At 40.6% G+C, this 16,360-nt stretch overlaps 1 protein-coding gene across 1 annotated transcript in view; it reads left to right on the forward strand.

Moving 5' to 3' along the window:
- LOC129134553 (L-gulonolactone oxidase-like) overlaps positions 1–16,360 on the forward strand; it is an 83,048-nt gene extending 66,688 nt beyond the window's left edge. Inside the window, exons 10-11 of the mRNA XM_077176371.1 lie at positions 4,464–4,554; positions 16,106–16,360. Coding sequence (XP_077032486.1) covers positions 4,464–4,554; positions 16,106–16,234 — 220 coding nt within the window. The 3' untranslated portion in view covers positions 16,235–16,360. The remainder of the gene's footprint in view (positions 1–4,463; positions 4,555–16,105) is intronic.

Here is a 16,360-nt window from a genome sequence, read left to right on the forward strand (position 1 = left end):
CCAGCCCCAGGTTCCACCCCAAGAAATCCACCCCCAGCATCCACTCTGGGATCCAGCCCCGGGATCCACTCTGGGAATTTGGGGAGCCAGGAGTGGGAATCAGTGCTGGGATCCACCCCGAGAAATCCAGCCCCGGGATCCACTGTGGGAATTCAGGATTCCAGGATCCGCTCTGGGAATTTGAGATCTTGGAATTGGGATTGGGAATCAGCCGGATCCAAGGATCCAGTGCTGAGATCCATCCCTGGGATCCACTCTGGGAGTTTGGGAAGCCGGGAGTGGGAATCTGTGCTGGGATCCAGCCCCAGGATCCACTCTGGGAATTCGAGATCTTGGGATTGGGAATCAGGCAGATCAAAGGATCCAGTGCTGAGATCCACCCCTGGGATCTATTCCGGGATCCACTCCGGGAGATTGGGGAAGGCAGGAGCGGGAATCTGCGCTGGGATCCACCCCAGGAAATCCAAATGCGGGATCCACCCCGGGAGATGGGGAATTGGATGGATCCAGCCTGGGAAAGCCACTCTGGGATCCACTCTGGGAGATGGGAATTGGGTGGATCTGCCACGAGAAATCCACTCTGGGATCCACAGTGGGATCCAGCCCCGGGATCCGCTCTGGGAAATGGGAATTGGGTGGATCCAGCCCGGGAAATCCACTCTGGGATCCACAGTGGGATCCAGCCCCAGGATCCGCTCCAGGAGATTGGGAATTGGGTGGATCCAGCCTGGGAAAGCCACTCTGGGATCCGCTCCAGGAGATTGGGAATTGGGTGGATCTGCCACGAGAAATCCACTCTGGGATCCAGTGCTGAGATCCATCCCTGGGATCCACTCCGGGAGTTGGGGAAGCCAGGAGTGGGGATTGGTGCTGGGATCCACCCCGGGAAATCCATTCTGAGATCCAACCCTGGGATCCACTCGGGGAATTTGAGATCCTGGGATTGGGATCGGGATTGGGGATCAGGCAGATCCAAGGATCCAGTGCTGAGATCCAGCCCCGGGATCTGCTCCAGGAGTTTGGGAATTGGATGGATCTGCCCCGAGAAATCCACTCTGGGATCCATGGTGGGAATTCAAGATCCTGGGATTGGGAATCGGGCAGATCCAAGGATACACTCTGGGATCCAGCCCTGGGATCCACTCCGGGAGATTGGGGAAGGCAGGAGCTGGAATTGGCGCTGGATCCACCCCAGGAAATCCAAACCTGGGATCCGCTCTGGGAGTTGGGGAATTGGATGGATCCAGCCCTGAGAAATCCACTCTGGGATCCACTCTGGGAATTCGAGATCCTGGGATTGGGAATCAGCCGGATCCAAGGATCCAGTGCTGAGATCCACCCCTGGGATCCACTCTGGGATTCACCTCAGGATCCACTCTGGGAGTTTGGGAAGCCAGGAGCGGGATTTGGCCGGATCCACCCTGAGAAATCCACTCTGGGATCCACTCTGGGAATTCGAGATCCTGGGATTAGGATTGGGAATGGGAATCAGGCAGAGCCAAGGATCCAGGGCTGAGAGCCATCCCTGGGATCCACTCCGGGATCCAGCCCTGGGATCCACTCTGGGAGTTTGGGGAGCCAGGAGTGGGAATCAGTGCTGGGATCCACCCTGAGAAATCCAGCCCCGGGATCCACTCTGGGAATTTGAGATCTTGGAATTGGGAATCAGCCGGATCCTTGAATCCAAGGATCCACCCCAAGAAATCCAGCCCAGGGATCCACTCTGGGAATTCGAGATCCTGGGATTGGGATTGGGAATCAGGCAGATCCAAGGATCCAGCGCTGGGATCCATCCCTGGGATCCACTCCAGGACTTTGGGAAGCCAGGAGCAGGAATTGGCTGGACCTGCCCTGAGAAATCCATTCTGGGATCCAGCCCCAGGATCCACTCTGGGAATTCGAGATCCTGGGATTGGGAATCAGGCAGAGCCAAGGATCCAGTGCTGAGATCCACCCATGGGATCCATTCTGAGAAATCCACCCCCAGCATCCACTCTGGGATCCATCTATGGGATCCACACGGGGAGTTCGGGAAGCCAGGAGTGGGAATCAGTGCTGAGATCCAGCCTGGGAAATCCAGCCCCGGGATCCACTGTGGGAAGTCAGGATTCCAGGATCCACTCTGGGAATTCGAGATCCTGGGATTGGGATTGGGAATCAGCCGGATCCAAGGATCCAGGGCTGAGAGCCACCCCTGGGATCCACTCTGGGAATTTGGAAAGCTGGGAGCAGGAATCAGTGCTGAGATCCACCCCGAGAAATCCACTCTGGGATCCACTCTGGGAATTCAGGATCCCAGAACCCAGATTGGGAATTCGAGATCCCGGGATTGGGATTGGGAATCAGTTGGATCCAAGGATCCAGCGCTGAGATCCATCCCCAGGATCCACTCTGGGAATTTGAGATCTTGGGGTCAGGATTGGGAATCAGTTGGATCCAAGGATCCAGCGCTGGATCCGGTGGAATCCCAATCCCAGGATCCTGAATTCCCAGAGTGGATCCCGGGGTGGATCTGGGGGGGAAATCCAGGATCCCAAATCCCCAGGGTGGATCCCAGGGGTGGTTCCCAAGGTGGACCCAGCAGATTCCTGATCCCAACCCCGTGATCCCAAACCCATCCCTTCCTCAGGATCCCGAATTCCTGGAGTGGATCTGGGGGTGGATTTCCCAGGATCCCAAACTCCCAGAGTGGATCCCAGGGGTGGATCGGGGGGGGGGGGGGGGGAAATCCAGGATCCCGAATTCCCAGAATGGATCCTGGGGTGGATCTGGGCTTGGATCCTGGGATTCCCAAATATCCTGGGGGTGGATCCCGGGGTGGATCCGGCTGATTCCCAAATCCTGGGATCCCCAATTCCCAGGGTGGATCCCAGGGGTGGATCCCAAGGTGGACCCAGCAGATTCTTGATCCCAACCCCACGATCCCAAACCCATCCCTTCCTCAGGATCCCGAATTCTCAGGGTGGATCCCGGGAGTGGATTCAGCTGATTCAGGATCCCAAACCCATCCCGATCCCGGGATCCCAAAATCCCAGGGTGGAATCTGGGGAGGAAATCCAGGATCCCAAATTCCCAGGGTGGATCCCAGGGTGGATCTGGGGAGGAAACCCAGGATCCCAAATCCCCAGGGTGGATCTGGGGGTGGATCCCAGGATCCCAAATCCCGGGGGTTATTCCCAGGGTGGAATTCCCAGGATCCCGAGATTCCCAGGGTGGATCCCAGGGTGGATTCGGCTGATTCCAGCTCCCACTCCTGGGATCCCAAACCCATCCCGATCCCAGGATCCCAAATCCCCAGGGTGGACCCCAGGGTGGATCCCAGATCCCATCCCGTTCCCCCCAGGCCGTATGGATGGGAGGCATCACTATTGGTGGATCCCAGGAGTGGATCCCAGGATCCCAAATTCCCAGGGTCGTTCCCAGGGTGGATTTCTCAGGTTCCCGAATTCCCAGGGGTGCATCCCAGGTTCCCAAACCCCCAGAGTGGATCCCAGGCTGGATCCCAGGGATGGATCCCAGGCTGGATCCCTGATCCCATCCCCATTCTCCCCAGGCCATATGGGCAGGAGGGGCTGCTATTGGTGGATCCCGGGGTGGATTTCCCAGGATCCCAAATTCCCGGGGTCATTCCCAGGGGTGGATCCCAGGATCCCAAGCACCCAGGGTGGATCCCTGATCCCATGCATTCCCTGCAGGCCATACGGGCGGGAGGCGCCGCGGGGCCGCTATTGGCAGATCCCAGGGTGGATTTCCCAGAATCCCAAATTCCTGGAGTGGATCCCAAGATGGATCCCAGGGTGGATCCCTGATCCCATCCCTGTTCCCCCCAGGCCGTACGGGCGGGAGGCGCCGCGGGGCCGCTATTGGCAGATCCCAGGTTCCCAAATTCCCGGGGCTGTTCCCAGGGGTGGATCCCAGGATCCCAAATCCCATGGGTGGATCCATGGGTGGTTCCCAGGGTGGATTTCCCAGAATCCCAAATTCCCGGGGTTGATCCCAGGGGTGGATCCCAGGATCCTGAATCCCCTGGGTGGATCCCAGAGGGGTGGATCCCACGGGGTGGATCCCAGAGGGGTGGATTTCCCAGGGTGATCCCTGACCAGATCCCATCCCCATTTCCCCCCAGGCCATACAGGCGGGAGGCGCCGCGGGGCCGCTATTGGCAGATCCCAGGGTGTGGATCCCAGGATCCCAAATTCCTGGGGTCGTTCCCAGGGGTAGATCCCAAATTCAATGGGGTGGATCCCAGGGTGGATCCCAGATCCCATGCATTCCCCACAGGCCGTACGGGCGGGAGGCGCCGCGGGGCCGCTATTGGCAGATCCCAGGGGTGGATCCAAGGATCCCAAATTCCCAGGGTCGTTCCCAGGGGTGGATCCCAGGATCCCAAATCCCCTGAGTGGATCCCAGAGGGGTGGATCCCCCAGGGTGGATCCCTGACCAGATCCCATGCATTCCCCCAGGCCGTACGGGCGGGAGGCGCCGCGGGGCCGTTATTGGCAGCTCTACGAGGGGATCATGCGCAGGCACGGGGGGAGACCCCACTGGGCAAAGGTGAGACCTGAACTCGGGGGGGAGAAATGGGGGAAAAAATGGGGAAAATTGGGGGAATAAAGGGGAAAAGTTGGGGAAAAAAAAAGGCAAAAATTGCAGGAAATTGGGGAAGAAATTGGGAAAAATAAAAGGGAAAAATTGGGGGAAAAATTGTGGAAAAATTGGGAAAAATTGGGAAAAAATCGGGAGGAAAATTGGGAGAAAATGGGGAGAAAATGGGGAAATATAAAAGGAAAAAATTGCGAAAAATAAAAGGGAAAAATTGGGAAAAATAAAAGGGAAGAAATTGGGGAAAAAATGGGGAAAATAAAAGGGAAAATTGGAGGAAAATTGGGGAGAATAAAGGAGAAATTTGGGGAAATATTGGGGGAAAATTGGGGAAAAATCAAAGGGAAAAATAAAAGGGAAAAAATGGGAAAAAATTGGGGGGAAATGGGGAAAATAAAAGGGAAAAAATTGGGAAAAATAAAAGGCCAAAAATTGGGAAAAATAAAAGGCCAAAAATTGGAAAAAAATGGAAAAAATTTTGGGGAAAATTGGGAAAAACAAAAGGGAAAAATAAAAGAGAAATATTGGGGGAAAAAGGGAAAAAATTGGGAAAAATAAAAGGGAAAAAATAAAAGGGAAAATGGGGAGAATAAAGGGAAAAAATTGGGGAAAAATTGGGGGAAAAATTGGGGGAAAATGGGGAAAAATAAAAGGGAAAATTGGGGGGAAATTGGGAAAAATTGGGAAAAATAAAAGGGAAAAAATTGTGGAAAATTGGGAAGAAATTGTGGGAAAATCGGGAAAAATAAAAGGGAAAATTGGGGGAAAATTGGGAAAAATAAAAGGGGGGAAATTGGGGGAAAATTGGGGGAAAATTGGGAAAACTCGGGAAAAATAAAAGGGAAAAAATTGGGGAAAATAAAAGGGAAAAAAAAGGAAGAAAATTGGGGGAAAATTGGGGAGCAATTGGGGAAAAGAAAAGGGAAAAATTGGGGAAAATAAAAGGGAAATATTGGGGAAAAAATTGGGGAAAATGGGAAAAAATAAAAGAGAAAAATTGGGGAAATCGGAAAAAAATTTGGGGGAAATGGGGAAAAATTTGGGGGAATAAAAGGGAAAAATTGGGGAAAAAAATGGGGAAAATAAAAGAGAAAAATTGGGGGAAAATTGGGGGAAAATTGGGGGAAATTGGGAAAAATAAAAGGAAAAAATTGGTAAAAAATAAAAGGGAAAAAAGGGGAAAAATTGGGAGAAAATTGGGAAAAAAGTGGGAAAATTTGAGAAAAAATTGGGAAGAAATTGGGGGAAAATTGGGAAAATTAGGAAAAAATAAAAGGGAAAAATTGAGAAAAAAAAGAGAAAATAAAAGGGGAAAATTTGGGGGAAAATTGGGGAAGATAAAAGGGAAAAATGGGGAGAATAAAGGGAAAAATCGGGAAAAATGAAAGGGGAAAATTGGGGAAAATAAAAGGGAAAAAATGGGAAAAAATTGGGGGAAAATTGGGGAAAAAATTGGAAAAAAAAAGGGGAAAATAAAAGGGGGAAAATTGGGAAAAATTGGGAAGAAATTGGGAGAATAAAGGGAAAAATTGGGGGAAAATAAAAGGCAAAAAATGCAGGAAATTGGGGGAAAAATTCAGAAAAAATTGGGAAGAAATTGGGGAGAAATTGGGAAAAATAAAAGGGAAAAATTGGGGGAAAATTGGGAAAAAATTGGGGAAAATAAAAGGGGAAAATTGGGGGGAAATTGGGGAAAAATTGGGGAAAAAATGGGGAGGAATTGGGGAAAAGAAAAGGGAATAATTGGGGAAAAATTGGAGAAAATAAAAGGGAAAAAATTGGAAAAAATTGAGAAAAAAAGGAAAAAATTGGGGGAAAATTGGGGAGAAATTGGGGAGAATAAAGGGAAAAATTGGGGGAAAATTGGGGGAAATAAAAGGCAAAAATTGGGGGGAAATTGGGGAAAAAATGGGGAGAAATTGGGGAAAAGAAAAGGGAAAAATTGGGGGAAAATTGGAGAAAATAAAAGGAAAAAATTGGAAAAAATTGAGGAAAAAAAATTGGAAAAAATTGGGGGAAAATTGGGGAGAAATTGGGGAAAAAAGGGAAAAATTGGGGAAAAATTGGAGAAAATAAAGGGAAAAAAATTGGAAAAAATTGAGAAAAAAGGGAAAAAATTGGGGGAAAATTGGGGAGCAATTGGGAAAAAGAAAAGGGAAAAAATTGGGGAAAATTGGGAAGAAAATGTGGGAAAATCGGGAAAAATAAAAGGGAAAATTGGGGGAAAATAAAAGGGGGGAAATTGGGGGGGAAATTGGGAAAATAAAAGGGAAAAATGGGGAAAAAAGGGGAGAAAATTGGGAAAAAATTGAGAAAAAATTGGGAAAAATTAAAAAAAATGGGAAAAATAATAGGGAAAATTGGGGGGAAATGGGGGAAAAATTGGGAAAAATAAAAGGGAAAAAAAGGGAAAAACTGGGAAAAGATTGGGGAAAAATTGGGAAAATAAAAGGGAAAAATTGGGGGAAATAAAAGGGAAAAATTGGGCAAAACTTGGGGGAAATTGGGGGGAAAATTGGGAAAAAATTGGGATAAAATAAAAGGGAAAAAAGTGGGGGAAAATTGGGGAAAATTGGGAAAAATAAAAGTGGAAAATTAGGAAAAAATTGGGTAAACAAAAGGGAAAAGATTGGGAAAAAATGGGAAAAAAAGGAAAAAAATTGGAAAAAAATTGGGAAAATGGGAAAAAAAAAGGAAAAAAATTAAGGGAAAAATGGGGAAAAAATGGGAAAAAGAAAAAATGGGAAAAAAAAGGAAAAAATTAAGGGAAAATGGGAAAAAATGGGAAAAAGACAAGGGAAAAATTGGGAAAAAAATAAAAGGAAAAATTGGGAAAAAAGTGGGAAAAAAGGGGAAAAATAGGGAAAAAATTAGGGGAAAGATGGGAAGAAACATTGGGGAAAAATAAAATGGAAAAAATTGGGGAAAAATTGGGAAAAATAAAAGGGAAAAAATGGGAAAAGATTGGGGAAAAATTGGGGGAAATAAAAGGGAAAAATTGGGCAAAACTTGGGGAAAATTGGGAAAATTTGGGAAAACTAAAAAGGAAAAAATTGGGGGAAAATTGGGAAAATAAAAGGGGAAAAATTGGGGAAAAAATGGGGGAAATATTGGGGGAAAAATTGGGGAAATTGGGAAAAATAAAAGGGAAAAATTGGGAAGAAATTGGGAAAAGTTGGGGAAAATTGGGGAAAAATTGAGGAAAAAAATTGGGAAATTGGGAAAACAAAAGGGAAAATTGGGAAAAAATTGGGGAAAATAAAAGGGAAAAAATTGGGAAAAATAAAAGGGAAAAAATTGGGGAAAATTGGGAAAAAATTGGGGAAAAATGGGGAAAAATTTGGGAGAAATAAAAGGGAAAAATTGGGAAAAATTGGGGAAAAAATGGGGAAAATAAAAGAGAAAAAATTGGGGGGAAAATGGGAAAAAAAAGGAAAAATTGGGGGAAAATGGGGAAAAATAAAAGGGGAAAATTGAGGGGAAAAGAAAAGGGAAAATTTGGGGAAAAAATTGAGAAAAAATTGGGAAAAATAAAAGGGAAAAAAGGGAAAAAATGGGAAAAGATTGGGGAAAAATGGGGGGAAATAAAAGGGAAAAATTGGGCAAAACTTGGGGAAAATTGGGAAAATTTGGGAAAAGTAAAAGGGAAAAATTGGGGGAAAATTGGGAAAATAAAAGGGAAAAATGGGGAAAAATAAAAGGGGAAAATTGAGGGGAAAAGAAAAGGGAAAATTTGGGGAGAAATTGGGAAAAAATTGGGGAAAATAAAAGGGAAAAATTGGGAAACAATTGGGAAAAATTGGGAAAAATAAAAGGGAAAAATTGGGAAACAATTGGGAAAAATTGGGAAAAATAAAAGGGAAAAAATTGGGAAAAATAAAAGGGAAAAATTGGGAAAAAATGGGAAAAATAAAAGGGAAAAATTGGGGAAAATGGAGGGGAAAATTGGGAAGAAATTATGGAAAAATTGGGGAAAATCGGGAAAAATAAAAGGGAAAAAATTAGGAAAAAATAACAGGGAAAAATTGGGAAAAAATGGGGGAAAATGGGGAAAAATAAAAGGGAAAAAATTGGGGAAAACCAGGAAAAATTGAGGGGAAAATTGGGAAGAAATTGTGGGAAAATTGGGAAAAATAAAGGGAGAATTGGGGGAAAATTGGGAAAAATAAAAGGGGGAAAATTGGGGGCGAAATTGGGGAAAAATTGGGGAAAAGTGGGGAAAATGGGAAAAAAATGGGGGAAAATTGGGGGAAAATGGGGAGAAAATGGGGAAATATAAAAGGAAAAAATTGGGAAAAATTGGGAAAAAAAGGGAAAAAGAAAAGGAAAAAAGAAAAGGGAAAATTGGGGGGAAATTGGGAAAAATATAAGGGAAAAAATTGGGAAAAAAATCGGAAAAAATTTGGGGAAAAAATTGGGAAAAAAGGAAAAAATTTGGGGAAAAATTGGGGGAAAATGGGGGAAAATTGGGGGAAAATTGGAGAAAAAAATGAGGAAAAAATTTGGGGAAAATTGGGGGAAATGGGGAAAAGTAAAAGGGAAAAATGGGGAGAATAAAGGGGAAAATGGGGGGAAAAGAAAAGGGAAAATTTGGGGAGAAATTGGGAAAAAATTGGGAAAAATAAAAGGGAAAAATTGGGAAAAATAAAAGGGAAAAATTGGGAAAATTGGGAAGAAATTGTGGGAAAATTGGGGAAAATTAGGAGAAATTGGGGAAAAATTGGGAAAAATAAAAGGGAAAAAATTGGGGAAATCGGAAAAAAATTTGGGGGAATAAAAGGGAAAAATTGGGGAAAAATTGGGAAAAATTGGGGAAAAAATGGGGAAAATAAAAGAGAAAAAATTGGGGGGAAAATGGGAAAAATTGGGGAAAATGGGAAAAAAAGGAAAATTGGGGAAAAATAAAAGGGGAAAATTGAGGGGAAAAGAAAAGGGAAAATTTGGGGAGAAATTGAGAAAAAAATGGGGAAAATACAAGGGAAAAATTGGGGGGAAATGGGGGAAAAAATGGGAAAAATAAAAGGGAAAAAATTGGGGAAAATTGGGAAGAAATTGTGGGAAAATTGGGAAAAATAAAAGGGAAAATTGGGGAAAATAAAAGGGGGGAAATGGGGAAAAAAGGGGAGAAAATTGGGAAAAAATTGAGAAAAAATTGGGAAAAAAAAGACAAAAAATTGGGAAAAATAATGGGGAAAAATTGGGAAAAATAAAAGGGAAAAAAGGGAAAAAATGGGAAAAGATTGGGGAAAAATTGGGGGAAATAAAAGGGAAAATTGGGCAAAACTTGGGAAAAATTGGGAAAAATTGGGAAAAGTAAAAAGGAAAAAATTGGGGGAAAATTGGGAAAAAAATTGGGGGAAAATGGGGAAAAAAAAAAGGGGAAAATTGAGGGGAAAAGAAAAGGGAAAATTTGGGAGAAATTGGGAAAAAATTGGGGAAAATACGAGGGAAAAATTGGGAAAAAATTGGGAAAAAATTGGGAAAAATAAAAGGGAAAAAATTGGGGAAAATTGGGAAGAAATTGGGAAAATCGGGGAAAAATAAAAGGGAAAATTGGGGAAAATAAAAGGGGGGAAATGGGGAAAAAAGGGGAGAAAATTGGGAAAAAATTGAGAAAAATTGGGAAAAAAAAGACAAAAAATTGGGAAAAATAATGGGGAAAAATTGGGAAAAATAAAAGGGAAAAAAGGGAAAAAATGGGAAAAGATTGGGGAAAAATTGGGGGAAATAAAAGGGAAAAATTGGGCAAAACTTGGGGAAAATTGGGAAAATTTGGGAAAAGTAAAAAGGAAAAATTGGGGGAAAATTAGGAAAATAAAAGGGAAAAATTGGGGGAAAATTGGGGAAAAATTGGGGAAAAAATGGGGAAAAATGGGAAAAATAAAAGGGAAAAAATTGGGAAGAAATTGGAAAAGTTGGGGAAAATTGGGGGAAAAAATTGAGGAAAAAATTGGAAATTGGGAAAACAAAAGGAAAATTGGGGAAAAATTGGGGAAAAATGGGGAAAAATGGGAAAAATAAAAGGGAAAAATTGGGGAGAAATTGGGAAAAATGGGGAAAATAAAAGGGGAAAATTGGGAAAAATAAAGGGAAAAATGGGGAAAATAAAAGGGAAAAATGGGGAAAAAAGGGGAGAAAATTGGGAAAAAATTGAGAAAAAATTGGGAAAAAATGAGAAAAAATTGGGAAAAATAAAAGGGAAAAATTGGGGAAATTGGGGGAAAAATTGGGAAAAATAAAAGGGAAAAAAAGGGAAAAAATGGGAAAAGATTGGGGAAAAATTGGGGGAAATAAAAGGGAAAATTGGGCAAAACTTGCGGAAAATGGGGAAATTTGGGAAAAGTAAAAGGAAAAAATTGGGGAAAATTGGGAAAATAAAAGGGAAAAATTGGGGGAAAATTGGGGAAAAATTGGGGAAAAAATGGGGAAAAATGGGAAAAATAAAAGGGAAAAATTGGGAAGAAATTGGGAAAAGTTGGGGAAAATTGGGGAAAAAATTGAGAAAAAAATTGGAAAATTGGGAAACAAAGGGAAAATTGGGAAAAAATTGGGGAAATAAAGGGAAAAATTGGGAAAAATAAAAGGGAAAAAATTGGGGAGAAATTGGGAAAAATCGGGAAAAATAAAAGGGGAAAATTGGGAAAAATAAAAGGGAAGAAATTGGGAAAAAGAAAAGGGAAAGAATAAAAGGGAGAAAAATTGGGGGAAAAGGGGGAAAAATAAAAGGGAAAAATTGGGAAAAAATAACAGGGAAAAATTGGGAAAAATGGGAAAAATAAAAGGGAAAAATTGGGGAAAATGGAGGGGAAAATTGGGAAGAAATTATGGAAAAATAAAAGGGAAAAAATTAGGGAAAAATAACAGGGAAAAACTGGAAAAAAATTGGGGGAAATTGGGAAAATAAAAGGGAAAAATAAAAGGGAAAATTGGGGGGGAAATTGGGAAAATAAAAGGGGGGAAATTGGGGGGGAAATTGGGGGAAAATTGGGAAAATGGGAAAAAATTGGGGGAAAATTGGGGAAATGGGGAGAAAATGGGGAATATAAAAGGAAAAAATTGGGAAAAATTGGGAAAAATAAAAGGGGAAAAATTGGGGAGAAATTGGGGAAAAAAAGGAAAATTGAGGGGGAAATTGGGGGGAAATTGGGGAAAATTGGGGGGAAATTGGGAAAAATATAAGGGAAAAATTGGGAAAAAAATTGGGGAAAAATTGGAAAAAAGGAAAAAAATTGGGAAAATTGGGGGAAAATGGGAAAAACAAAGGGGGAAAATTGGGGGAAAATTGGAGAAAAATTGAGGAAAAAATTTGGGGAAAATTGGGGGAAATGGGGAAAAGTAAAAGGGAAAAATGGGGAGAATAAAGGGGAAAAATGGGGGAAAAGAAAGGGAAAATTTGGGGAGAAATTGGGGAAAAATTGGGAAAATAAAAGGGAAAAATTGGGAAAAATAAAGGGAAAAAATTGGGGAAAAATTGGGAAAAATAAAAGGGGAAAAATTGGGGAAATCGGAAAAAAATTTGGGGAAAATGGGGAAAAATTTGGGGGAATAAAGGGAAAAATTGGGGAAAATGGGGAAAATAAAAGAGAAAAAAATTGGGGGAAAAATGGGAAAAATTGGGGAAAATGGGAAAAAAAAGGGAAAAATTGAGGGGAAAAGAAAGGGAAAAATTGGGGAAAAATTGGGGAAATAAAAGGGAAAAATTGGGCAAAACTTGGGGAAAATTGGGAAAATTTGGGAAAAGTAAAAGGGAAAAATTGGGGAAAAATTGGGGCAAAAATGGGAAAAAATGGGGAAGAAATTGGGAAAAATTGGGGGAAAATGGGGAAAAATGGGGAAAAACCCAGGAAATAATGGGGGGAAAATGGGATTAAAAGGGGTTTAAAAGGGGGGAAAAAGGGGATTTTTAATGGGGAAAAATTGGATTTTTAATGGGAAAAAAAATGGGAAAAAAAGAGGGGAAAATGGGGGAAAATGGAATTAAATTGGATTAAAAGGGGATTAAAAAGGGGATTAAAATGGGGGAAAGGGGATTTTTAATAAGAAAAAATGGATTTTTAATGGGGAAAAAAAGAGGAAAATAATGGGGAAAAATGGGATTTTTAATGGGAAAAATGGGGGAAAAAAATGGGATTTTGAATGGGAAAAAATTGGATTTTTCATGGGAAAAATGGGATTAAAAGAGAAAAATAATGGGGGAACAATTTGATTTTTAATGGGATTAAAACGGGAAAAAATGGAATTTTCTAATAGGGAAAAATTGGATTTTAATGGGGAAAAATGGAAAAAAAAAGTGGGAAAATGGGGAAAAAAGAGGAAAATTATGGGGGAAATGGGATGAAAAGGGGATTTTTAATAGGGAAAAAAATGGGATTTTTAAGGGGAAAATAATGGAGAAAAATGAGATTAAAATGGGATTAAAAGGGGATTAAACAGGGGATTAAAATGGGGGGGAAAAGGGGATTTTTAATAGGAAAAAATTGGATTTTTAATGGGGAAAAAAAGAGGAAAAAAATGGGGAAAATGGGAAAAAAGGAGAGAAAAACTGGGGAAAAAATGGATTTTAAATAGTGAAAAATTGGATTTTTCAGGGGAAAAATTGGAAAATTGGAAAATAATGGGAAAAAAGCCGAGAAAAATAATGGGGAGAAAATCGGGGGGGAAAGGGAAAAAAAAAGAGGAAAATAATGAGGCAAAAATGGGATTTTGAATGGGAAAAATGGGGGAAAAATTGGATTTTTAATGGGAAAAATGGGAAAATAATGGGGAAAAATGGGATTTTGAATGGAGAAATGGGGGAAAGGGGATATTTAATAGGAAAATAATGGAGAAAAAAAGAGGAAAATAATGGGGGAAATGGAGGAAATAATGGGGAAAAATGGGATTTTGAATGGGAAAAATGGGAAAAAATGGATTTTTAATCGGGGAAAAAAAGAGGAAATAATGGGAAAATGGGATTTTCAATGGGAAAAAATGGGGGAAAATAATGGGCAAAAAATGGGGGGGAAATGGGAAAAAAGGAGGAAAATAATGAGGAAAAAATGGGATTTGAATGGAAAAATGGGAAAAAATGGGATTTTTAATGGGAAAATTTGGATTTTAATGGGGAAAAAGGGGAAAATTGCTAAATTTAGTACAAAGGAGGAAAATAATGAGGGAAAATGGGATTAAAATGGGATTTTTAATAGGGAAAACTGGATTTTTAAGGGAAAAAAAGAGGAAATAATGGGGAAAAAGGAGGAAAATAATGGGGAAAAATGGATTAAAATGGGATTAAAATGGGATTAAAATGGGGAAAAATGGGGGAAAAAGGGGATTTTGAATGGGGAAAAATTGGATTTTTAATAGGAATAAATGGGAAAAAAGGAGGAAAATAATGGGGGAAAATGGGGATTTTTAGTTTGATTAAAATGGGATTAAAATGGGTGGGAAAAGGGGATTTTTTAATAGGGAAAATTGGATTTTTTATGGGGAAAAAGGGGAAAATAATGGGGGGAAAAGGAGGAAAATAATGGGGGAAAAATTGGATTTTTAATGGAAAAAATAGGGAAAAAAGTGTGAAAATGGATTAAAAGAGGAAAATAATGGGGGAAAAATGGGGGAAAAATGGGATTTTTAATAGGGAAAAATAGGATTTTTAATGGGAAAAATGGGATTAAAGAGAAAAATAATGGGGAAAATTTGATTTTTAATGGATTAAAATGGGAAAAAATGAATTTTTAATAGGGAAAAATTGGATTTTTAGGAGGAAAAAAGAGGAAATAATGGGGAAAATGGATTTTGAATGGGAAAAATGGGGGAAAATGGGATTTTTAATAGGGAAAAAAGAGGAAAATAATGGGGGAAAAATGGGAATTTTGATGTGAAAAATGGGATTAAAGTGGGATTTTAATGGCAAAAATGGGCGGCCAAGGGGATTTTAATGGGGAAAAATTGGATTTTTAATGGGAAAAAATGGGATTTTTAATGGGAAAAAATTGGATTTTAATGGAAAATAAGGGGGGAAAATGGGATTTTTAATGGGGAAAAAAGGAGGAAAATAAAGGGGAAAAATGGGGGTAAAAATGGGGGGAAAAAGGTGGAAAATAATGAGGAAAAATGGGGGAAAATGGGAAAAAAAAGAGGAAAATAATGAGGAAAAAATGGGATTTTTAATGGATTAAAAAGGGGATTTTGAAGGGGAAAAAATGAAAAAAAGAGAAAATAATGGGGAAAAATGGGAAAATAATGGGAAAAAAAGGGATTTTTAATGGGAAAAATGGGGAAAAATGGGATTTTTAATGGGATTAAAATGGGAAAAATGGGGAGAAAATGGGATTTTTAATGGGATTAAAATGGGAAAAATGGGGAGAAAATGGGATTTTAATAGGGAAAAAATGATTTTTAAGGGAAAAAAAGAGGAAAATAATGGGGAAAATGGGGAAAATAATGGGGAAAAAAGGGATTTAGAATGGATTAAAATGGGATTAAAATGGGGAAGAAAGGGATTTTTAATAGGGAAAAATTGGATTTTTAATGGGAAATAATGGGAAATAAAGGAAAATAATGGGGGAAAAAGAGGAAAATAATGGGAAAAATGGGATTAAAATGGGATTAAAATGGAAGAAATGGGTGGGAAAAGGGGATTTTTAGTAGGGAAAAATTGGATTTTTAAGGGGGAAAAAGAGGAAAATAATGGGGAAAAATGGGAAAAAAGGGGAAAATAATGGGGGAAAAATGGATTTTGAATGGGATTAAAATGGGATTTTTAATGGGAAAAAATGGGGGAAAATAATGGGGAAAAATGGGGGAAAATGGGAAAAAAGGAGGAAAATAATGAGGCAAAAATGGGAATTTTGATGTGAAAAATGGGATTAAAATGGGATTTTGAATGGGAAAAATGGGTGGCCAAGGGGATTTTAATGGGGAAAAATTGGATTTTTAATGGGATTAAATGGGATTTTTAATGGGATTAAAATGGGATTTTTAATGGGAAAAAATGGAAAAAAAGTGGTGAAAATGGGGGAAAATGGCAAAAAAGAGAGGAAAAAAATGGGGAAAATGGGGAAAAAAGAGGAAAATAATGGGGAAAAAATTGGATTTTTAATGGGATTAAAATGGATTCAAAATGGGATTTTTAATGGGAAAAATCGGATTTTGAAGGGGAAAAAAATGGGAAAAAAAAGAAAATAATCGGAGAAAATGGCGGAAAATAATGGGGAAAAATGGAGGGAAAATGGGAAAAAAGGAGGAAAATAATGAGGAAAAATGGGATTTTGAATGGGAAAAAATGGGGGAAAAATTGGATTTTAATGGGAAAATTTGGATTTTTAATGGAAAAATGGGGAAAAATGGGATTTTGAATGGGAAAAATGGGGGGGAAAATGGGATTTTGAATGGGAAAAATTGGATTTTTAAGGGAAAATGGGGGAAAAAATGGGATTTTGAATGGGAAAAAAGGGGAAAATGGGAAAATTCCCCAATTTAGTAAAAATTCTGAATTTCTTTTGGGAATTCTGCTCTGCAGGCCCACAGCTGCACACGGAAGGAGCTGGAGCTGATGTTCCCAGAATTCCACAAATTTTGTGCCCTGAGGGAAAAATTGGATCCCAACGGGACCTTCCTGAATTCCTACCTGGAAAAAGTCTTTTTGTGACCCCAAATTCATGGAAAATCCCAATTTTCCTTGGAATTTTGGGGGAAAAAATGAAAAAAAATCAGAATATTTTGGTCAATAAGGTCCTGGAATTGAAATTTTTGTGATTTTTTTGATTTTGGGGTT

The sequence above is a fragment of the Agelaius phoeniceus genome, chromosome 3, assembly GCF_051311805.1.
Source record: "Agelaius phoeniceus isolate bAgePho1 chromosome 3, bAgePho1.hap1, whole genome shotgun sequence".
In the NCBI taxonomy this organism is placed as follows: Eukaryota; Metazoa; Chordata; class Aves; order Passeriformes; family Icteridae; genus Agelaius; species Agelaius phoeniceus.